Source organism: Nyctereutes procyonoides, unplaced genomic scaffold (assembly GCF_905146905.1).
Source record: "Nyctereutes procyonoides isolate TBG_1078 unplaced genomic scaffold, NYPRO_anot_genome, whole genome shotgun sequence".
Classification (NCBI taxonomy): Eukaryota; Metazoa; Chordata; class Mammalia; order Carnivora; family Canidae; genus Nyctereutes; species Nyctereutes procyonoides.
In genome coordinates, this window is record NW_026575135.1 from 49,072,792 (window position 1) to 49,097,942 (window position 25,151).

The 25,151-nt window shown below is 42.6% G+C and overlaps 1 protein-coding gene across 1 annotated transcript in view; it reads left to right on the forward strand.

Moving 5' to 3' along the window:
• Positions 1-556: 556 nt before the first annotated feature.
• Positions 557-25,151, forward strand: part of SPOCK1 (SPARC (osteonectin), cwcv and kazal like domains proteoglycan 1) — a 487,945-nt gene continuing 463,350 nt past the window's right edge. Inside the window, exons 1-2 of the mRNA XM_055302768.1 lie at positions 557-742; positions 1,346-1,531. Coding sequence (XP_055158743.1) covers positions 1,346-1,531 — 186 coding nt within the window. The 5' untranslated portion in view covers positions 557-742. The remainder of the gene's footprint in view (positions 743-1,345; positions 1,532-25,151) is intronic.

Sequence of the window (25,151 nt, forward strand, 5' to 3'; positions counted from 1 at the left end):
CGAGGGGATACGCGGATGTGGAAACTGGAGACAAGGAGGCCAGATGGACTGTTTAGAGGGACTGACAGCCATGGGCATGGTGTGGGGCACGGGAGTGCAGAGGCGCAGGTGGCACACGACCAGGACCGGCCAGGGGCGCAGACACTCACACACCTGGGCAGTGGGGGGCCCTGAGGAATGCTGCTGCAGCAAGTCTGGGGCCTGAGGCAGGAATGGCATTTTAAGCCCTCTCCTGCCCCAGGGGGCCCCCGGTGATTCTGAGCGGGGTGGCCCGCCGGCCGGCCTTCCGGGGATGTCTAAACGCTGGCGGCGTCCTGCCGTTGCGCCCTCAGTGCCCCCGAGGGCCGTGGGCGGCTTGAGCTGAAGGCTCCTTTGAGCCCCGCGTGGCGCTGCGTGGATCGCGGCTTCGGGGGCTGCTGGGCCAGGGGCGGGCGGCGGGCGGCCGCCAGGGGTCGCCAGAGGCCTCGGCTCGAGCGCTCGGGCTCCTCCGCCCGCGGTCGCCGCGCCCGAGCGAGCGGAGAGCGAGCGCAGCCAGAGCGCTGCGGGCTCACAAAGCGGCCGGACGTGCGGCGGCGGGCGGAGGAGCCCGGGAGCCAGCCGGGCATCAGCCGGGCATCAGCCGGGGAGCCAGCCCGGGAGCCAGCCGGGCATCAGCCGGGCATCAGCCGGCGGGCAGCCTCCTCCGCGACCGCGCCGCGCGAGCGCCAGGAACTCGGACGCGGGGACCGGGCCGGCCCCCACGGTACGTGCCCCGCGGAAGCCGGCGCCCCAACTTGGCGTAGCTGGGACCTCCCCGCGGCCCCGGGAGGCTGGCAGGGCCGGAGCCCCGGGGTGTCTCCGCGCGCCCCGCTCGCCGAGGCGGCAGGGCAGGGGAAGGGCCCTCGGGTACTCCCCCCGCACCCCGCCCGGCCAGAGCCTCGGCCGCGGCCCGGAACCCTGTCCTGCTCCGCGCCCGGAGCCCCAGGCACCTCTACGGGAGTGCGGCTTCCCCATCCAGGGCCCCCGGTTCCTTGGGGGGGGGTGCTGGGAGCCCTGATCTCAGAGTGGCGGTGTGCGGGGCGCCCCGGAATCGGCGACGGGGTCCTCTGTAGTTCGGTGGCAGCCCCTAGTTTGTGACGCAGCCTCTTCATGGCTAACTAAGCCCCCTCCCACTCGTGAGGGGGGTCCCGGGGCCTCGGGATGCGCGGCAGGCGCCCCAGGGGTGCGGCGACGACCCCTTCCCCGCCGTGAGCTCCGCGGCGCCCGCGGCCGCGCGGGAGGCGGAGGCGCCGAGACCCCGGGGCGCCCGCGGGGAGGGGGCTCCCCCGGCCCTGCCCCCCCGCCTCACCCCCCCCCCCGCCCACAGATGCCCGCGATCGCGGTGCTGGCGGCGGCGGCCGCGGCGTGGTGCTTCCTGCAGGCGGAGAGCCGGCACCTGGACGCGCCGGCGGGGGGCGCGGGCCCCAACAACGGCAATTTCCTGGACAATGACCAGTGGCTGAGCACCGTCTCCCAGTACGACCGGGACAAGTACTGGAACCGCTTTCGAGACGTGAGTACCGCCGCGGCCAGGCCCTGCGGGGGCGGGGGGGGGGCGCGGACCTCCCGCCGCAGCTCGCTGCTGCCTCGCGCCAGGCGGGAACTTTGGGGACGACTCGGAAGCGTGGCGCTCCGCCGTGACCTGGGGTGCGGGTGTGTGTGATGGCAGCGCCAGGCGGGGGCTGCCGGGACGCTCGCTCGCCTGACGGGGACGCCCAACTTTACCTTCCCGGGCAGCCGTGGTCGGGCCGCGTCTAGGCTGCGCCGAGAACCGGGGCTGCAGACCCTAGGTCTGGGGTGAAGTCCAGCCGGCTGGCAGAGACGCGTGCCGGCCACCGGCCAGTGCAACCTGCACGGCGGGGATGGGGCTGCTGGTTTGGACCCTGGCGCCTTGGGAGAGGGAGCAGGCCACTCGTGGACTTGGCCCCCTGTGCTGATGAGCAGCCTGGGTGGCCGGGGCTCGCTCCCCCGGGGGCACGTCTGCTGCCTGTGTCTGCCCCAAGGCTGGCCGCTGCTCCCCAGGTTGGTCCCGGAGGAGGCAGGACGAGGAGCACCTGGCGCCGCGTTTCCAGCAGATGGCAACCCCTCGGGTGCTCCGGGAGCTGCTGACAGCTCTTTCAAAGGCCCTCCCGGGTGGGGGTGGCGGCGCCCTGCGCGCGTGGGGGGGGGGCACTGGGAGAGAAACTGGTCTGATGCTTAGAGTTAGGAATTCCTGCCCTTGGGAGAGACCCGCGCCACAGGATCCCTGTTCCTGTCACAGGGCTCTTTAGGTGAGAGGTGCGTGGGACGCACCCAACCTTTCCTGGATTGGTCTTAGCCCCATTTCGGGTCTCTTCAAACCTTGTGGGGGGGGGGAGTTTGAGGAGGCCCAGTGAACCCAGTTATTTTCTTGTACTTTGTTGTAAAGAGCACCTCTCCAGGTCCCATCCTGGGCGGCAGGCATGCCTGCAGCCTCAAGTGAGGGCTTATCTCTCTTCTCTCTCTCCCTCTTCCTCCTCTCTCGAGTTGAGTGTGGGCGGCTTCTCCTAGAAAGGTGCTTTCAAACACTTTCAATGAACTTTCAGTTATTTTGAGCTTTACTTAGGCAGCAGACTTCCTCTTTGCTTCCCCCAGCCATGAGATCCCAGGCACACCTCCACACCCCCTCTCTCCTTGACCTGCTCCACTAACCGGCTTGCATCCTCTTTCTGTTCAGTTTGGAGGAATCCTGTGATGACCTTATTTGCCTGAGGCTGAGAGAGATGACAAACTGCCCCAAAGGTGCCCCCAAAGAAGCATCCATTCATGGACTCAGTAGGGTAGAAATCATTTTGCTTTTTAAAATTTATTACATTTCTGATGGAATGGAGGGACAAAGAAGATGCTTAACCCTGCTAGAAGGTTTGAGCCAGGTAGAGAGAAGGGACACCTTTGTGGATGCCTGGGTTAGAGTGGCAGCTAGGTCGCAGTGAAGTAGTCATGCTGGTTGGCCTCCGGGGCGTGGAAAGGTTTCCTGTGCTTTTGTATCTGCTCGAGGGTTTCTAGTCTTGGTGTATCACAAGCAAGACATTATTCTTATTTTTTATTAAGCTTTAAATTTTTTAAAGTTGAGCTTTTCTCTCTCATCTTGCAAATGGTGACTTTTTTTTTTTTTTTTTAAATCCTTGGGTCAGTGTTGTCCTGGTACTAACCATGTTGGCCTCACTGATCATGAAGCTTACCTGGGGTGTTTGTTAAATTTTAGCACTCAGACTCCTCTTCTGGAGAGCCTGATTTCATATTTCTGGAGTGACTGCTGGAAAACTATATTTTAAATAAACGTTCTTGGTCATTCTTATTATGATTAGGGAATACTGCCTTAAATGTTGTAAAAATATCTGAAGCTTAATAAAAAGAGAAATGCTTCTATATTCAGACACACTACTTTTTTGTTTCTGGAGAATTTTAGATGTTAAATTAGTATTTTTACCAGCATATATGCTTTTAAAAATGATAATTTAGGGGCACCTGGGTGGCTCAGTGGTTGAGCATCTGCCTTTGGCTCCGGTCATGATCCTGGGATCCAGGCTTGAGTCCTACATCAAGCTCCCTGCAGGGAACCTGCTTCTCCCTCTGCCTATGTCTCTGCCTCTCTCTCTGTGTCTCATGAATAAATAAAATATTTTTTAAAAATGATAATTTAATCCAGCATACCATTAAAAACATCTAAAAATGTTAAAAATCTCAGTGTTTTATCATGAACCATTTTATATGCTTTATGGGGTCTTGTGATACCAGCCGCGGCCCAGACAGAAGGCTATTAACCTCTTCAAAGTTGTGAAACTCAAACTAAATGCTCTTTTACTCCAGCGTCAGGCATCTTCATTGGGTCATTTATTTGGAGTAACGGCAAAACCTCTGTCCCCTGGGACTAGGCAATAAAAGGTTGCTTGCTCTAAAAACCAGATGTTCAGTTGACAGTGGACACAAGCTCCAGCTAATGGGGCAGGTGCTCAGTGAGCCTGATTGTTTGCACCGAGTTAAGTCTTGCTTAAGGTTGACAAAGTTTAGCTTCTCTGCTAGTGTTTTAGTTGTTTTGTTGAAGAGACACAAACTCTTTTTGTGTTTTTGTTGAAGAGACTCTTCAACTCTTTATCTTGGTGACCAGTGGCTGAGCACCGTCTCCCAGTACGACCGGGACAAGTACTGTAATCGCTTGCTCAACTCTTTGTTGAAGAGTCTCATGGACACACTGAAACTGTGTCCTGAGATTACTGTTATGATGCTTGTCAATATTTGAAAGTCATTGTGGAGAAATCTTGCTGCCTTTCTCCTGGCTTGTCACTTTATTGCACTCAGGGAGGAGAGATTTTTTTAATTTGTATTTTTTTTAAAAGATTTATTTATTTTAACAAGTAATAGAGAGAGTGGTAGGGTAGGCAGGCAGGAGAGGGAGAAGGGAGAGAGAGAGAATCCCAAGCAGAGTCTCGTTGAGCACAGAGCCTGAGGGGGGACTTGATCTCAAGACCCCAGGATCATGATCTGAGCTGAAACCAAGAGTTGATCGCTTAACCAACTGAGCCACTTAGGCACTTGGGGGAGAAAGATTTACAAGTGATTTTTGATCTTGTGAAACTGAAAACTAAAGGCTCCTTTTAGAAAGTTGATGATACCCTTTGGTGGTTGTTATTGGGATCACTTTGAAATGGAAATGATGGCTGGCTGTGTGCTCCATGCTCCCCTGCACTGAGTGAGCTGTGATATTGCCAGTGGGGACCTGAGAGCCACTACTTATCACTTTGAGGCAGTCCTATTGCTCTAGGTACACATATAATAACTGTCTCCTTTACAGAAACAAAACTTTCAGAACTGCTCCATGGTTTGTTCCCTGAAGTGATACATCCATGAGAAACAGAACAACGTTGAGATGTTAGGAGATGTCTGCATCTAACTGTATTGGTGGTCTGTTAGTTTGGTCATCATCCTTTTTACAAAGATGAGCATTTTTGGTCAGATGGAGTTCAAGACTTTTGCACAAATACAGTACTGAGAAGGAGAAGATGAAGAAGGTGGATGTTTGTATTGAGTTGTACAATAATTTCTGGCTTTCTCTTGTCACACATTCAACTTCTCTGTGGTTTGAGATAGAAGGATCCTACAGTCATTCTCTGGATTTTTCCTCAGTGTGACTTTGCTTTCCATAGTCATTCCTCTAACGACATGTTCCTCTGTTCATTCTTCCATTCATTTGCACATTCATTCCAACACCTGACTGTCTAGTGTGTGCGAGGCAGTGGGCTATAAGGGTGCACAAGATAAATAATCTCTCTTCTCTCAGTAATCTCTTGTCTACTGGAGGAAATCCTTTAACTTAGGCTTTCATGCATTTCTTTTTTTTTAAATAAGTTTTTTCTTATAATGTTCATACATTCTGGTTATAATTAAAAAATTAAAACATTGCAGAAATAGGTAATACCTAAAATTAACCAAGCACATTGTTTAAGGCACTTTACATGTATTATCTCATTTAATGTTCATAACCACCTCAGGAGAGAAGTACTGTTATTATCAACTACTTACTGGGAGGTTAAGGCTCTTGCCCCAGGTTACAGAGTTGGGCTGTGGAGGAGACCCAGGCAGTCTGATTCCAGATTCTTGCTGTGCACTGCAGTCAGTCAAGAGTGGAGTGGATTTAGGGTGTGAGGCTCCTTCGATATGACACTGTTAAGTCTTTCCTACTTGATGTCTGAGGGCAATCAGTGAAGAATCTTAGTTTGAGACAAAGTGGAATGAAAGCCAGGTAGATACAGCTTACTGTAGGGGTCACACCAGGGCTTATCGTCTGCTAATAATGAGCTTCTGATTTGATTAAAATAATATTGTTGCTTACACCAAACATGACATTTTCTTTCTTTTGCACACATGAAACTAGACTTGACATTTAGCTCTGGGATAATTACCTTGAGAGGCCTGAAGAATCAGAAATGTTGCCTTGGCTGGCATTTATCTTACTCCAGAGTGACCTGAGTTTGTAATTCTAATGAGACCACAAGGACCAGCTTGTATTCTTTTTCCTTTTGGTGTTCACTCTGTGGGATTTGGTGGTCTCTGTAGCAGAACCGGGGTGCCAGTGAGCATCTCATCTGCTTATTTGATCTTAATATCTCAACTGTAATGAGTTTCAAGGGCAAATGGAGCTTATTGATGGAATAGTGGCTGGCTCAGTCGGTAGAGTTGGTGACAAGAGAGGTGGTATGGCTTAGTGGATCAGTCATTAATCTGTCACCACAGAAACTAGGCTTGTAATAAAGAGTAGCAGAAAATCATTTTGATTAAACAAGTTCAAGGAGACTTAAATGAGTTTGTGATCCTGACTCTCTCTAATGAACCCACTATCTTAAATCCCCTGTACTAAATGACCGCTGATAGAAATAATTATTTCACAGGAATCATTGTAAAGAGACAGTTGGGGAGTCAGTAGGCCTGAGACAATTCTTGTGTTTTCTGTCCTTACCTCCAATTTATCCTTGCCAGAGAAACCCTAGTTCCTGCTGGCAAGGATAGTAGAGTTTCTTGCCCCAGGTGACCTTCCTAGGCTGAGTTCCCCTTCCTCTCCTGGTCCTCCACCAGTTCTGCCTTCGAGAATGTCTGTTGAGCTGGGTTGCTGAGAGGATGAGTTCTGTCCTATATGATGATGATATTATTTTCAAAAGCAAGAAGAGGTTCCCAATGCATCATGGGGCCTGTACTACTCCCCTAAAGGAGTGGGACCTAATCATTAGCTCAACTATTTTATCTTTCTTGGAGAGAGAAAGTAATATTAGTAATTAAATATAATAAATCATATCTGGTTTACCTAATATGTGTTTCAGACCAAACACACCCAGTGTCTGAACTTGAACACCTTTCTTCTGTTGAGGTGATCATAAATGTTCCTCAGGAAATTCCTCAGGCCTAGGATCATAGTGGATCTCACCTCCCCAGAAGAGATAACTACAAACAAAATAATTTCCTGTGAGGGATTAAATAATTTGTCCAAGGTTACAAGTGTTTTCTTACCCTATTTCATCTAATAGAAGATGCCTTTACTTTTAAGATGCATCATTTTTGTGTACTTCTAAGAAAGAAGAGAGTGCCCAGAATGGAGAATTTAACAGACCCTTGGGTAAAGCTGGGACCCCAGAGGACCACCTGCTCACTGTAAAGGTAAACAAGAAATGAACCCACCATGCAGAAAAATGACCATAGTAAGGTGACTTGCATGTGTCTACCTTGGCCTTGGTGGATGGAAGGAAAAAATATGCCCCTGGCATTTGAGCAGGCTGACTCTTGCAGGTTTCTGGTCTGAATGCTTACTACCAGGTGACCTCCCAAAGCCTTAGTTAATTAAAGTTAAGATAATCAGATTGTTTGTCCTCTCTGAATCCCTGATGTTTCATTTGTTAAGTGGGGATAGTAACACACTTACTGGTGAGGACTCTGGAAATCCAGTTCAAACTGGCTGAAATGGGAAAGAAAATTTACTTATTTTGTAACTGAAGATTCTACTGGTGAGCTATGACGTTAGGTAAGGTTGGATCCAGACACTCAGGTTACATCATAGGACTTGGATGTGTATGCTCGTCACTCTTCTCCCCCTGCCTCCCCATCTTTGGACTTTCTTTCCCCTATGTTGGTTTTGCTCTCAGGCTCATTAATTCCGTGTGGTGGGCTCGTGGCAAGCACAGATTTATATCATCATAAAGTTTTTATATCTCAGTACCAACAAAATTCCCAGAATTGAGACTTGTCAGATTTACCCGTTTTATATACCCATCCCCAGTAAATCACTCTGGACAATTGGGTAGAATATGCTGATTGTCCAGGCCTGGGACCTGGGGCTAAAGTGGTGGTGGGGGCGCCATTGAATCACATGGTGGAAGGGAGGGCTGAGGGGGTGGCTCCTTAAGGGGACATGGATTTCCACTATGGTAACCAGCCTTACAGGGTTGGCATGAGGAGTAAACTGGCTAATGCCTGTGAAGCTCTTAGCAAATGTCTGATGTAATAAATGCTCAACAGGTGGAGGCTATTTTTTAAAATATTAACTATGATACTTTATATATTATTCCTCAATTTATAGTTGTATATATTTATATTTTAGCTTTTTAAATCATTGGACGCTTCCTGAAGTAAGTGCTTGAGTCTTATCATACTTGACACAGAGTAGGTGGTGTGTATTGACTTGAATTTTTTCCTAAGCACACCTCTTGATGTAACCCTGGGAAAGAAAGCCTATAGGAGAATTACAGACATGTGTGCTTTTACAGTTTTTGGTAGGTGGAAATTCTACACCATACGCATACTGCAAAACATTTTTGGTGTGTGTGGAGTGTCTAATCTCTATCTCTAAGCTGGAACCTTACAACCTTGTAACCCTTTTCAGGATGCACTGTGGTATAGATCCTGGTGTTCCCAGGCCTTTACCATTAAACCCAGCACAGTGATGATGAATGAATGAATGAATGAATGAATGAATGAATGAGTAAGACAGACATGGTTTGTACCCTCCTGGAGTTTACCATCTAGTATGGCAAACCGATAAACAATAACAAAATAATCATTTAGCTACAGTAGACAAAAGTGCTATAAGGTAGAGGTACAGAAGCCTTGAGACTATGTAAAGGTGAGGGGAAGGGGCTAAATGACTCTTGTGGTCAAGAAATGCCTTCCTGAGAAAGTCATCAGAGCTGATAGATACTGAATGATGGGAGTGAGCTAGGCGAGGAGAAGGAGGTGGTTATGTTCCAGCTAGCAAGTGGGAAGAGCAAGTCTAAAGGTCTTGAAGTGGAAGGACCCTGAGGTGTGTCCATAACATGTTTGCCCTAAGATTTGGTTAAGCAGCAAGCTCTTTCCTAGTTCATTTAAAAAGCATACTTTGCTCATTTGCAGTTTAACACATATTTGGGGGGCAGGGAAATGAGTCACCTGTGACAAGATGGCCTGTTCTTTTGTACCCCCTCCCCTGCTGGTATCAGCAGGTGTCTCTGTTGTGAAATATCATCCCTGGCTTTGTCTCCCCCTTTCAGAAAGTCCTTACTCCTCCAGAGTCTGTGGCCCATGAGCTCCTTCTCTCTGTAGTCCAGTGTCCTGGGCTGTAGAGCTCCTGCAATTCCCACTGCTCTTTAGAAAGAAAGGTACCATAGAGTTAGTGGATGGACTGATGACTGGTGAAGTATTTATTTCAAAAATGAGAGTAGTTTAAATGGTCTGCTTCTTGCTCTCCTCCCCATTCCCTTCCCCTGCCATCACTGCTGAGAACCACCTGGGTGCTAGGCTTAGAGGCTAAAGATGAGAACCAAGATTACCACCCTCAAGGGGAGAGATGGATATGCAAGCACTTCCTTCAGTGCCATGTTGGAGTGATGAGTAGTGTGGGGCATTTCATAGCCCCTGCGTCTGGGTCCTCCCAGTGTCCCTATCACAGACATGAGGATAACAGTTTCTTTTTCAGAAGGAGGAAAGGTGGATTGACAAATGAGTGATGTGAGTTACTGGAGATTGTTCTGGAAGCGTTCTGCTAAAGTCCACGGTAACTTGATTGGGCTGCTTTTCTTAGGGTGCTATGTAAGTATGTCCCTCAGGAGACTCTCTCCCTTGATCTTTTGAAATGAAATTTTTAAAAAATTTGGCATATTGGGGAGAGGAGGAAGGAAGGACGTATTATACAACTATTTGTAACAATTTGCAAACTCTTCTTGTGTGATCTGCAACGTGTCGCACTAAGGAGGGCACCATCAATGTTCCCCTGCATAATTCTGTGCTGGGTGAGCAGGCATTTATGCAAAGTCCGTCAGTGCCCATGATTGGAGCAGGGAAGCAGAACTCAGCACAGGTGTTCCAAGCAGGCTTCACACAGATAAAACAGAAAGCAAATATGCAGTGAGTATAAGCCTGCCAGGCCAAGGCAAAAAGAGAAAATGCTCAGAGTGAAGTGCTAGAGCAGTGGTTTTCATACTCATGGCTTCCACATCTTGAAACATCACTAGGGGGCTTGTTTAAACTGTAGATCTCAGTCTGGAGTTCAGAATCCAGAGGCTTCAGTAGGTCAAAGGTGACACCCAGGAAGCTGCATTTTAAATAAGCAGTCTTGAAAATCATGATGCAGGTAACTTTCAGACTGTATTTCCAGAAAAATCCTGGAGAATTATTATTCTCCTAAATAGCCAACACAATACCCAATGAATAGTAACATTTTAGACAAAATGAGCATTTTATGTAGTAGAAAATTATTATGGGTGCAGTGTCTTCCCCTTTGAGCGGTAGGGCTACCATTGATACCAGTAGATAGAAAGATCTTGGGATGCGTGGGGGGCTCAGCTTTTGAGCCATCTGCCTTTGGCTCAGGGTGTGATCCTGGAGACCCAGGATCGAGTCCCATGTCAGGCTCCCTGCGTGGAGCCTGCTTCTCCCTCTGCCTGTGTCTCTGCCTCTGTCTCTGTCTTTCGTGAATAAATAAATACAATCTTTAAAAAAATTAAGAAACATCTTGATTTCCACTGTGTGTTTCTGTCTAGCCTTAGCGGCAGCCAGTGCTCCTCAAGCAGAATGACATATGACTCTTGACTGGCTTCTAGGGACACTTGTGCACATGAGTGCAGTGAAATTGATGTAGAGCCTTCTATGTGATAAAGTCCTAGGGGGTCATCTCAACACATCTTCATGTCTCCACAGGGGCCTGAACCCAGCCCACTCTGGGTTACCTTTGCATCTTCTCCAGCAGAATTGATATGTTCTCTGCACAAATGGACTGAAGGAAGTTGACTCTGACATTGACTTTAGTTTACAGAGAAATGGGTGTTGAAGTGGTGCTAAGAGTGTGTAATAAGGAATTTTTAAGGATCATCGAGACATGGTGGCAGTGCTTGTTCTGAAGCCATTCCCCTTGCCCGCTGAACAAAGTCTTAAACTTCGCTTTACCCCATGTTGCTGAATTTCTTCTAATTAATGGTACCTTAAATTGATAAAACCATTGCCAAGAGGGAGATTATAGTTAATAGATAATAACTGAACATATTTGTGTGGCTGTTTGGAGTCTTTCCATAGCCCAGTTGTTAAGGGATGGTTGGGTAGTTTCCATGTCTTTTTATGCTCATTGGATATGCTAATTGCTTTGTGACTTTGGTGGGCCTGGTAGGCTGGGTGGTGTCCAGAACTTTCATTAGGCTAAGGCATCGTTTCCCATCTGAAACAGCTAGTCTTGCTTTGACTCTGGATCTGGTCTTCAACCTTTGACCAGACTAGTTGAATAAGTGAAGGAGAGCATAAAAGTGTTATCTATAGGAAAGATAATATACTGCCATTTTTACTAGTGTGAGATAAATTTCGTGATTTTTCTTTATATGATAAAGTAGATGGTTTAAAAATTTCTTTCTACCTCAGAAAGACCTTTGCATATGTTTTTAAAAGTAACTTTGTTTTTGTTTCTTTTCATTTTCATCCTTGGCCTACATCTCACCTTTCTAGTAATCACATCCTGGTACACAGATTCAGTAGTTCCATTTGTTCACATATTCATACATTCCCACCACAGATACTTACTGCCAGGCTGCTGTGTACCAGGCACAGTGCTGACCATTTAGAGTGTAGCAGGAAGCAAAACAAAGCTGATTCCCGTCCTCTGGAGTCTGTGGACTGCTTGTCTGAGATAAAGTGAAGAAGAAGGGGTGCTCATCAGTTGGGAACCTTTTGAGGGAAGAGCCCTGGTCTACAAAGGACCCAGAGCAGTCCTGACAAACTGGACATCCAGAGACATTGTGACCTCAGCCATGTCTCTATGGGGAGGAAGCGTAAGCCTTCATCTCTTAATCTGTCTGGGGGTCAGGTCGCTTGAGATTACCTCGACCCTTACAGATATCTCTGCACATGGGGTGCTTCTGATGTTCTGCATAAGTTTAGGGACCCAGGTGCTACCAACAGAGAGGTGTTGGTCTGTACAGTCGAGATGGAGCATTTAGATGAGACAGGGCCCGGTGTGTATGAATGCTGAAGTTTGGTATTTAGCTTCGTCTGTCCTCTTGATCAAGGTCTGGATTGGTAAGGAATATGTGTCATTGGAGTATAACATATATAGAGCAAAGGGTGCCAGTCATAAATATATTGCCTCTTGGTGTACTTCCCTAAAGTGCACACACCTGTGCAACCATCAACTGGATCAAGAGACAGAATCTTATTAGCATCTGAGAAGTCGCTTGCTGTCCCTGCCTGTCCCCATCCCAAGCAAGAACCCTCCTGACTTCTAAGACTGTAGATTAGTTTTGTCTGCTTTTATACTTTTATAACAGAATTGTAAGGATGTCTTTTTTTACCTGGCTTCTTTTGCTGAACATCAAATTTATGATAGATTGTTGTGTGTTGCTGTTCTTTGTTCTTTCTCATTGGTGTGTGAATATTCCACAATTTACCAGTTCTATATTTTGTCTTTATTTTTTAAAATTCTAATTCCAATATAGTTAACACAGAGTGTCATACTAGCTTTAGGTATACAATATAGTGATTCAACACCTGTATACATTTTACTTGGTACTCAAGGTAAACGTACTCTTCATCCCCATCTCCCCCTCCCACATCCCCTCTAGTCACCACCTTTGTTCTCCTAATTAAGAGTCTGTTTTTGGCCAGCCTGGCCAGCCTCAGCAGTTTAGCGCCACCTTCAGCCCAGTGTGTGATCCTGAAGACCTGGGATTGAGTCCCACGTCAGGCTCCCTGCATAGAGCCTGCTTCTCCCTCTGCCTGTGTCTCTGCCTCTCTCTCTCTCTGTGTCTCTCATGAATAAATAAATAAAATCTTAAAAAAAGTCTGTTTTTGTTTTGTCTCTTGCTTGCTTGTTTCTTAAATTCCATATATGAATGAAAATCATATTGCGTTTGTCTTTCTCTGGCTGATTTATGTCACTTAGCCTTATACCCTATTGATCCATCCTTGTTGCCGTTGGCAAGATATTTTTCTTTTTTATGCCTGAGTAATATTCCATTGAGTTTATGCGCATGTGTGTGTGTGTATACACTGCATCCTCTTTATTCATTCATCTGCTAATGGACACTTGGTTTTCCTCCATAATTTGGCTATTGTCAATCCTGCAATAAATGTGGATGTGCATATATCTTTTTGAATTAGTGTTTTTGCATTCTTTGGGTAAATAGTAGTGGAATTACTGGATCATATGGTAATTCTATTTTTAATTTTTTGAGGGACATCATACTGTTTCCTACAGTGGCTGCCGGTGTGCATTGCCACTAATTGTGCATGAGGGTTCCTTTTGTCCCCAGATCATCACAACCACTTGTTTCTTGTGTTTCTGATTTTTGCACTTCTGACACGTGTGAGGTGATATCTCATTGTGGTTTTGATTTGCATTTCCCTGATAGTGCTGTTGAACATCTTTTCATATGTCTGTTGACCATATATATGACTTCGTTGGAGAGGCGTCGGTTTGTGTCTGCTCATTTTTTAAAAATTGGATTATTTGTGTTGAGTTGTAAAAATTCTTTATATTAGATATTGTTTATTTGATATGTCATTTGCAAATATCTTCTCCATTCAGTTGATTGACTTTTAGTTTTGTTTATTGTTCCTTTGCTGTGTAGAAGCTTTTTATTTTGATGAAATCCCAATAGTTTATTTTTGCTTTTATTTTCCTTGCCTCAGGAGACATATTTAGAAAAATGTTGCTATAGCCAATGTCAGAGAAATTACTGCCTATGTTCTTTTGTAGAATTTTTATGGTTTTAAGTCTCATATTTAGGTTCTTAATCAATTTTGAGTTTATTTTGTGTATGGTGTAAGATAGTGGTCCTGTGTCATTCTTTTGCATGTAGCTGTCCAGTTTTCCCAGCACCATTTATTGAAGAGCCTTTTCCCCATTGCATATTCTTGCCTCCTTTGTTGAAGATTAATTGGCTATATAATCATGGGTTTATTTCTGGGCTCTTTATTTTGTTTTGTTGATCTCTGTGTTTGTTTTTGTGCCAGTACTGTACTGTTTTGATGAGTATAGTTTTGTAGTATGTTTTGAAATCTAGGATTATACTTCTGGCTTTGTTTTTCAAGTTTGCTTTGGCTCTGTGGGGTCTTGTGGTTTTGTATAAACTTTAGATTGTTTTAGTTCTGTTGAAAATGCTACTGTCCCCAGTAGGGACAACTGGGTGGCTCAGCAGTTGAGCATCTGCCTTCCGCTTAGGGCGTGATCCTGGGGTCCCGGGATTGAGTCCCACATCAGGCTCCCTGCGTGGAGCCTGCTTCTCCCTCTGCCTATGTCTCTGCCTCTCTCTCTCTCTCTCTCTGTGTCTCTCATGAATAAATAAATAAAATCTAAAAAAAAAAGAAAATGCTATCAGTATTTTGATAGGGATTGCATTAAATCTGTAGATTGCTTTTGGTAGTATGGATGTTTTAACAGCATTTGTTCTCCCAAAACAGGATCATGGAATATCTTTCTATTTGTGTCATCTTCAATTTCTTTCCTCAGTGTCCTATAATTTTCAGAGTACAGGTCGTTTACCTCCATGGTTAAGTTTATTTTTAGATATTTTATTATTTTTGGTATAGTTGTAAATGGGATTGTTAATTTCTCTTCTACTTTATTATTAGTGTATAGAAATGCATTGAATTTCTGTATGTTGATTTTGTATCATCTGACCTTAAAGAATTCATTTATCATCTAGTAGCTTTTTGATGGAGCCTCTAGTAGCTTTTGGATGGAGTCTCTAAGTATCCTGTCCTCTGCAAAATGTGGAAGTTTTACTTTTCCCATACCAGTTGGATGTATTTTATTTTCCTTATCTGATGGTTGTGGCCAGGACTTCCAGTACTGTGTTGAATAAATGTGGTGAGAGTGGATATCTTTATCTTATTCCTGACCTTAGGGGGAAAGCTCTCAGTTTTTCCCCCATAGAGTATGACGTTCACTGTGGGTTTTTCATATATGGCTGTTATTATGTTGTGTTATGTTCTTTTTAGGCTTACTTTGTTGAGGGATTTTATCATGAGTGGGTTCTATATTTTGTCACATGCTTTTTCTGCATACGCTGAAATGATCATATGGTTTTTTTTAATCCTTTCTCTTACTGATGTGATGTATCATATTGATTCATTTGAGAATATTGAACCATCCTTGCAACCCAGGAATAAATCCCATGTGATTATGGTAAATGATTTTTTAAAATATATTGTTGAATTCAGTTTTCTAATATTTTGTTGAGGATTTCTATATCTATATTCGTCAGGGATATTGTCCTATAGTTTTCTTCTTTTATAGTTTTTTAACCTCCCTCCTTTCCTTTCCTTTCCTTCTTTCCTTCTTTTTCCTTCCTTCCTTCCTTCCTTCCTTCCTTCCTTCCTTCCTTCCTTCCTTCCTTCCTTCCGCTTCATGTGCAATGTGGGGTTAGAACTCATGACCCTAATATTAAGAGTTGCATGCTCTACTGATTGAGCCTGCCAGGCACCCCATTGTGCTGTCTCTTTACAGGCAGGGACTCAGTCTCCTATCATCCTCCCAGCTCTTCCAGAGCAACCCTGATTTTTAAAGTTCTATGTATTCAGCACAACTTACTGTAAAAGCCTGTGGAATTCAGCCCCTCTGGTTTTCAAAGCCAAATGTTATGGGGATTCCTCCTGCGTGGAGGGGCTGGAGTGTCTGTTTCTCTCTCCTCTCCACATCCTCAGTGATCCTCCCTCCCAAGGCAGTCCTGCATGTCCATCAGCTGTGTCTCTGCCCTTCCTACCCTCTTGGATGTGGGCTCTTATTTACATTCAGCTGTGGGGAGTTTGTTCTGTCAGTCTTTGGGTTGTTTTGGGGGTTATGTCCATTGATGTGTGTATTATCTAGTTATGTCTGTAGGACGAGGTGAGCTTAGGGTCCTCCTACTCCACCATCTTCTGCAGAAGTCTCTCCCTGTTCTGTCATTGAAGGACCTTTTGGTAGTTTCCAAGTTTTGGCTCTTATGTAATAGCACCTTCTTGGGAATGTCTTTCAGTGAATCTATATATACATTTCTTACAGGTACATATTGAAGTAGAGAATCCGTTAGTCAAAAAATAGGTGAACATTCAACTCTCACATTTTCCCCAGTGGTTATTCCAATTATTCTCTCACCATTACAGTGTGCTTGCTTTACTGGAAGAGGAATTAAAAAAAGAAACAAACTCTACAATCTAACTTGTATGTTTAATTCAACAAAATATATTGAGCATCTGTTATATATTAGGTACTTCTCTACCCTTATGGAGCCTGTATTCCAGGTGGGGATAAAAATAATGCTAAGAATAAGACACAACAATGGGTTGTAAGTGCTACAGACAAAATAATGGAGTTGTTTGCCAAAGGGTACAGATTTCCAGTTATAAGAAGAGTAAGTTCTGGGGATTTAAGGAACAGCATGGTGACTATAGTTTACAGTATTGTATATCTGAAAGTTGCTAAGAAAGTAAATCTTAAATGTCTCACTGTAACAATAACATGGTAGTTATGTGAAATGAAGGATATGTTAATCTTATGGTAATCATTTTGCGGTATATACATGTATTAAATCATCAAATCATACACCTTAAACTTAGGCAATGTTACATGTCAATAACATCTCAATAAAACTGGGAAAAAAAAAGCTAGGGTAAAGGTAATACAGAGAGGATGTATTTGTGTTCTAGGTGTGGGTTTGCCATTATTCTTTTGACTTATTTTATTACTGTTATTTAAAAGATTTTATTTGGGAAAGAGAGAGTGAGCATGAGCAGATGGAAGGAGCAGAGGCAGAGGGAGAAGCAGACTCCCCACTGAGCAGGGAGCCTGATGCAGGGCTGGGTCCCAGGAGCCTGAGATCATGACCTGAACTGAAAGCAGATGCTTAACTGAGCCACCCAGAGGCCCTGGTTTACCATTATTCTTTTGACTTTAAGTTGTTTTTTTTTCCCATTGTAAAGAAATAGATGATTTAAAAAAAATTAAAATTTTTGTTATTTATTTGACAGAGAGCACAAGCAGGGGGAGCAGCAGAGGGAGAAGGAGAAGCAGGCTCTCCACTAAGCAAGAATCCCTATATGGGGCTCAATCCCAGGACTCTGAGGTTATGACCTGAGCTGAAGGCAGACAACCTACTGAGCCACCCAGGTGCCCTGAAATAGATGATTTAAAAAGAGAATTTAGAAGATACAAAGAGAGAGAGAGAGAGAGAGAGAGGAGAGAGAGAGAGAAATAGCTTCCCTCCCATATGCAGTCACTGTTAACACTTTTTTGGGGGGGCATGGAGGGTGGTCTGTTTGCTTTCAGAAGAGTTTTTAACGCTACAATGTTTATTTTCATGGTTGATGTCATGCTGTTGATATGATTTGGTATTCTCTGTGTTTTCATTTAATGACACAGCATAAACATTTTAGTATCGTATGATGGCATTCTTTGTAAATGACATTTTAATGGTGTATATTAGTCCACTGAATACTGCAATATAACAAACTACAATACCTAACAGCAGACGATTGGTGGTTTCCATTTTTCCTTATTCTCTATGATTATATGATGAATATTTTGGGCATGTGAGCTTTTTTCCAGTTATAATTCTTTCCTTATGATATATTCCTAAAAGTAGAAATATTTGGTATTACTGGTGTGTGCATTTTAAAGGCCACTGATGTATGTTACTACATTATAGTGATTATACTCCCAGAATAATAGAATGTATTTTTGCTGTACCCTTGCTAGCATTGGCTATTAGTGATTTTTTGGGTAAAGAAGAAGAGTATGATAGAAACCTGGCATGCCAAGATACATGCCTTTACTGAACCAGCATAGGTAAGATGATATATGCAAGAGTCCTGACTTGGAGGACTATTTCTCTGATCCCTCTTGATTTTGTCAGGGGCACAGATGTGAGAGACCAGCAGCCCACCCAGAATTGGGGAGCATAAAGCTGTTGCCATTTCTCACGTTTGTACCTGGCATTGTAAATGCTGTGTAGAGCCTATTCTCTGAAGAGCCCCTTGAACTTATTGTGGAGATACTAATGAATCCTAGCCTCATTCATAATTAGGAGCAGGAGCAGATGCTCCAAGCCAGATTTCAAGTCAAATTGCTGCTTACGGATCCCTTGCTACTGGTACAACGTATAGATGCTTTAATGCCCTTGTGGTAGAGGAGGGTGAGAAGAGATCATTAAAAACCAAGTCCATCCCCACCATGGCAGTAAAGTGGTTTCTCCTGTCGAATACAGACAAGGCCTGAGCCCACATCTCCATCTTCATTTGTGTTCAAGACACCTGCCTGATTTTCATTACCCAGTATTTCCTCCCACTGCTCTCACCGCAGACCTGTGTGGTGCACTCAGCTAGAGCAGGCAGGGAGAGGGTTTCCCCTGGCTGCCATCTCAGCCTCATGAATAAGACAAAAACAAAACAGTTCTCTGGATCTGTCAGCAACTGGGGGGCTCTCTATAGGCCTAGAGGAGTGATTCCTAAGCAGGGAAGATTTTGCCCCCTGGGGACATTTGGCAAGGTCTAGAAACATTTCTGGTTGCCACAACTAGGGAGCGTGGGGGAGATGCTATTGGCATCCTGTGAATAGAGGCCAGGGATGCTACTAAATATCCTACCACGTACAGGACAGCCTCCTCCCTGGAAATGTCTACAGTGCCAAGTGAGAAATGCTGACCTAGAGATGCAGTGGCTCCTTTTTTTTTTTTTTTTAAAGATTTATTTATTTGAAAGAGAGAAGGAGCAGGGCAGAGGGGAAGAGGGAAAGAAACTTAAGCAGACTGTATGCTGAACGCAGAGCCTGATGGGGGTGCTTGTTTTCACAACCCTGAGATCATGACCTGAGCCAAAACCAAGAGTTGGATGCTCAACTAGCTGTGCCACCTAGACACCCCACAATTGCTCCTTTTATGATGATGTTTTCCCAGTTTTGTCAAGAAACAATTGACATACCATGTTACTCTGTGAGATTAAGATATAGTGTGATGGTTTGATTTATATATCTTGTGAAGTGATGATTGCAGCAGATGCAGCTAATACCTCTTTTCATACAGATACAATGAAAAGAAGAGAAGAAAGGAAAAAAAATTCTTATCATGAGAGCTCTTAGGATTTACTCCCTTAACGACTTTGCTGTATGCCATACAGCCCTGTTAAGTATAGTCACCATATCATTATATCCCTAGTACTTATTTATCTTATAGCTGGACATTTGTACCTTTTGACCACCTTCCTCCATTACTGCCTCCCACCACAAGCAGTCCCTGCAAGTTTGTTTGTTTTTTTCCCTTTGGATTGGGCTTGTTTTGTTTTGTCCTGGATTCCAAAATAAGCAAGGTCATACTTTCTCTGCCTGACATATCACTTAGCATGCCTTCAAAGTCTATCCCTTTTGCCTCAAGTGGTAACATTTATCATTTTTTTTTCCTGGCCAAATAATATTACATTGTATAGATAACACAGATTCTTTTTTTAAATAATAAATTTATGTTTTATTGGTATTCAGTTTGCCAACATACAGAATAACACCCAGTGCTCATCCTGTCAAGTGCCCCCCTCAGTGCCCGCCACCCATTCACCCCCACCCCCTCCTCCCCTTCCACCACCCCTAGTTCATTTCCCAGAGTTAGGAGTCTTCCATGTTCTGTCTCCCTTTCTGATATTTCCCACTTATTTTTTCTCCTTTCCCGTTTTATTCTCTTTCACTATTATTTATATTCACCAAATGAATGAGACCATATAATGTTTTTTCCATTAGTGGACACATGGGTTGTTTCCATGTCTTGGCTATTAAAAATAATGCTGCAGTGAACATGGGGTGCAGATATCTTTTCAAGTTAGTGATTTTGTTTCCTTTGTATTCCCAGAAGTGGAATTGCTGGATCATATGGTAGTTCTATTTTTAATTTTTTGAGGATCACCTTAGTGTTTTCCATAGTGGCCGCACCAATTTGCAGTCCAATCAGTAGTCTAGACGGTTCTCTTTTCTTTACATTCATGCTACCATTTATCTCTTGCCTTTTTGATTATGGCCATTCCTAAAGGCATGAGGTGATAAACTTTGCAGTTTTAATGTGAATTTCCCTAATGACTAGTGATGCTAGTGTCTTTTCCATGTACCTGTTGGCCTGTCATTTATCTTTTTTGGAGAAATGTCTAGTTAGGTCCTTTGCCCAATTTTTAATTGGGGTTTTGTTTTTTTTTTTTGTTTGTTTTTTGTTTGGCTTTCAGAATGTTTGAGTTCTTTTAGATATTATCCCCTTATCAGATATATGGTTTGTAAAATTTTTTTTCCATTCCATAGGTTGTCTTTTCATTTTGTTGATGGTTTCTTTCTCCGTGCAGAAGCTTTTTAGTGTGTTGGAGTCCTACTTTCTGTTTTAGATTTTTTTCTGTTTAGATTTTATTGCTTTAGGTGTCCTTTAGGTGTCCTATCCAACAACAACAACAACAAAAACAACAAAAAACTCCACAACATTGTCAAGACTGGTGTAAATATGTTTTATTTCTTCAAGTTTTATGGTTTCTGGTCTTACATTTAAGTCTAAATTTAATTTAAAGTTAATTCTTGAGTGGTATAAGATATAGATCCAGTTTCATTCTTTTTCATATTAATATCCAGTTTTCCTAAATTGAAGAAACTGTCTTTTATACAATGAACATTATTGGCTCCCTTGTCAAATATTAGTTGGCTAAAAATGCTCGGGTTCATTTATGGGCTTTCAATTCTGTTCCATTGTTCTATTTTTTTATGCCAGTACTGTACTATTTAATGACTGTAGCTTTATAGTGCAACTTGGAATCTGAAAGTGTGGTGCTTTCTGCTTTGTTCTTTCTTAGGAATTCCTTGGTTTAGTCAGGGTCTTTTGTGGTTCTATATAAATTTTAGGAGTGTTTTTTTCCACTTTTTGAAAAATTCCATTGAAATCTTGATAGGGATTACATTGAGCCCTATAGATGGTTTTTGGTAGTATTGGCATTTTAACAATATCAGTTATTCCAATCCATGAACACAGGATATTTTTCTATTTATTTGTGTGTTCTTCAGTTTCTTTTATTAATGTTTTAGTGTTTTCAGAAGAGAGATTTTTCACTTCCTTAGTTAAGTTTAATCCTAAATATTTTGTTTTTGATGCTATTGTAAATGGGATCAATTTTTAAATTTTTAAATCAAATTTTAAATTTTCCCAGAAAATTCATTTTTAGTATATAAAAGCAGTACTTATTTTTGTATGTTAATTTTGTTTTCTGCAGCTCATTGACTAGATCTAACAGTTTGTTGGTTGAGACTTTGGGATTTGTATATATAAAATCATGTGATCTGCAAATCAAGACAATTTTAGTTCTTCTTTTCCAATTCTGATGAATTTTATTTCTTTTACTTGCCTGATTGCTTTGCTGGACTTTTGGTACTACTAGGAGTGTCTTGTTCCTGATTTTAGAGGAGAAGTTTCCTGCTGTTCACTGTGAAGTAGATGTTACTTGTGGGCTTGTCATATATAACTTTTATTATGTTGAGACATGTTCTTTCCATGCTTAATTTGTTAAGAATTTTTATCATGAATAGATGTTGAATCTTGTCACTTTTCTTTGATATTTTGAAACAATTGTATATTGTATGTTGTATATTGTCATATTAATTGATTTGTTTATGTTGAACCATCCTTGCAACCTAGGGATAGGTCTCATTTGATCTTGGTGGATGATCCTTTTATTCTGCTGAATTTTGTTTGCTAGCATTTTATTGAGAATTTTCGCATCTTTATTCATCTGAGATATTGGCTTGTAGTTTTGTTTTCTAGTACCATCCTTTTCTTGTTTTGGTGTTAGGGTCATGTTGGCCTTGTAAAATGCATTTGAAGGTATTCACTCTTTTTAAATTTTTTGGAGTTTGAGAAGGATTAGCATGAATTCTATTTAAATATTTAATAAAATTCACAATTGAGGTATCTGGTCCCGGGCTTTTCTTTGTTGGGAGATTTTGCTTATTGATTCAATCTCCTTACTAGTAATTGGTCTATTCAGATTTTCTGTTGCAAATTATATGTTTCCAATAATTTTTCCATTTTTTGTAGGTTGTCTAGTTTGTTGGCATGTAGTTTTTCATAGTAGCCTGTTATAGTTCTTTAAGTTTCTGTGATATCAGTTGTAATGTCTTATTTTTCATTGATAATTTTGTTGGTTTGGGTCCTTTTTCTTTTTTCCTTGCTGAGTCTAGCTAAGAGTTTATCAATCATGTTTATTTTTTCAATCTAACAACTTTTCATTTCTTTAATCTTTTGATTTATCTTTTTATTCATTTCTGTTCTGATTATATTCTCTCCTAATTTTGGGCTTAGTTTGTTCTTTTTCTACTTAAAGTATAGAATTAGTTTTATTGGGGTGGGGGGGGAGTCTTGAATCTTAATGTAGGCATGTTTGCTACGAACTTCTTATAACTGTTGTTGCTGCATTCCTTAAGTTCTGGTATGTTGTGCTTACATTTTTGTTTTTCTCAAAATTTTATTTCTCCTTTAATTTTTTTGATCCATTGATTGTTCACAGGAGTATTGTTTAATTTCCATGTGTTCATGAATTTCCCAGTTTTCCTCTTGTTGAATTCTAGTTTAATGCCATTGTGGTCAAAGAAGATACTTTGAATGATTTCAGTCTTCTTGAATTTGCTGAGACTTGTTTTGTGACTTAACATATAGACAATCCTAGAAAATGTTCCATGTACATTTGAGAAGAATATGTATCTTGCCATTGTTGGATAAGATGTTCTGTATATGTCTGTTAGGTCCATTTGGTTTGTAGTGTTGTTCACATCTGCTATTCCCCTATTGATTTTCTGTCTAGATGGTCTATCCATTGTTGAGAGTAGGATATTAAAGTTCCTCACTATTATTGTGTTGTTTATTTCTCAGTTTAGCTCCATTAGTTTTTGGTTGATATATTTAGGTTCTTTGATGGGCTAAAAATATTTATAGTTGTTATATCTTCTTGATGTATTGACTCCTTTATCACATAATGACCGTCTTTGTCTCTTTTCACCATTTTTAGCTTACATTCTACTTTGCCTAATAAAAGTAAAGCTAACCTTGTGTTTTTTGGTTACCATTTGCTTGAAATGTCTTTTTTTCATCCTTTTGCTCTCAATCTATATATGTCTTTAAAGTGAATTTCTTGTAGGCATCATATTGTTGGCTGTGTGTGTGTGTGTGTGTGTGTGTGCGCGCCCACGTGCATGTGTTTAATCCATGCTGCCATTCTATTGAGAGAATTTTGTTTGGAGAAACAGCCATTCTATTGGAGAATTATGTTTACATTTAAAGCAGTTATTTATAGGTAAAGAGCTATTGCCATTCTGTTTTTTTTAAAAGATTTTATTTATTCATGAGAGACAGAGAGAGGCAGAGACACAGGCAGAGGGAGAAGCAGGCTCCATGCAGGGAGCCTGATGTGGGACTCGATCCCAGGACCTCAGGATCATGCCCTGGGCCGAAGGCAGGCACTCAACCACTGAGCCACCCAGGCATCCCTTGTTTTCTTTATTTTTTAAAAAGATTTTATTTATTTATTCATGAGAGACACAGAAAGAGAGTGGCAGAGACACAAGCAGAGGGAGAAGCAGCACCATGCAGGGAGCTTGATGTGGGACTCAATCCCAGAACTCCAAGATCATGCCCTGAGCCGAAAGCAGACTCTTAACCGCTAAGCCACACAGGTATCCCTGTTTTCTTTTTATAAAAAAAAGATTTATATATTTGAGAGAGAGAGAGTTCATGAGAAAGAAACAGAGTAAGAGTAGTGGGGAGAGAAAGAGCAGAGACCCTGATGAGGGGCTCAATCCTAGGACCCTGGGATCATGACATGAACTGAAGGCAGATACCCAACTGGCTGAGCCACCCAAGTGCCACCCCTGTTCTTTGTTTTCTGATTGTTACATACATTGATTGTTCATTGTTTCTTATCTTAATATCTTGTGGATGTGTTTTGGTATCATTATCCTTTGACTTCTTTTTTTTTCAATTCTTTTGTGTATTTACTGCAATATATTCCTTTGTGGTTACCATGGGGCTTATCTAAAATACCTGAAACATACCACACCCTATTTTATTTTTAAAGATTTTATTTATTTATTAGAGAGAGAGCAAGAGCGTATGAGTGGGGACAAGGCATGGTGGGAGAGGGAGAAAGACTCTACTGAGCAGGAAGCCTGATGTGGGGCTCCATCCCAGGACTCTAGGATCATGACCTGAGCTGAAGGCAGATACTTAACCGACTGAGCCACCCAGATGCTCCAAGCCCTATTTTAAAATGATAACAATTTACCTTCAATAATACTTTTATTTCTCCTCCCCCTCATCTTTTAGGTTATTGCTGTCATAATTTACATGTTTTTAAATATTGTAAACTAATAACATTATTCTAGTTAAGGTTATTTTGCTACTTCTAAGAAAATGTTTAAACTAGAATTGTCAGTGAAGTATGCACCACTATTACCGAACAGCAGAATGTAACTAAGACTATCTACATGCCATTATCAGTGAGATTTATATCATATTTTAGGGTTTTTATGTTAGTGTTCTTTGACTTTCCCTCAAAGAACTCCCTATATATTTCATGTATAGGCAAGTTTAGTGGTAGTGAATTCCCTCAGCTTTTATTTCTTCTGGAAGTCTTTTCTTTCTTTCATTTTTAAAGGACAGTTTCACTGGGTATGGAATTCTTTGTTTAGAGTGACTTTCTTTTAATATTTTGAATATGTCACTCCATTGTCTCCTAGCCTGAACAGTTTCTGTTGAGAAATCCATTGATAGTCTTATGGGGATTCCTTTGTGTGTAACTTCTCTCTTTCATCTTAAAAGTCTTTCTTTTGTTTTGACTTTTGACAATTTAATTATCATGTGCCATGGTGTTGGCTTAATCAGATTCATTGTGATTGGGATCCTTTAGGCCTCATGGTTCCTTTTTTTTTTTAAAGACTTCATTTAGTTATTCATGAGAGACAGAGAGAGAGAGAGAGAGAGAGACGAGACAGACAGGCAGAGGGAGAAGCAGGATCCATGCAGGGATCCCAATGTGGGACTCGGTCCCGAGTCTCCAGGATCACACCCTGGGCTGAAGGCGGCGCTAAACCGCTGAGCCATCTGGGCTGCCCAGGCCTCATAGTTCTTGATGTCCACTTCTCTCCC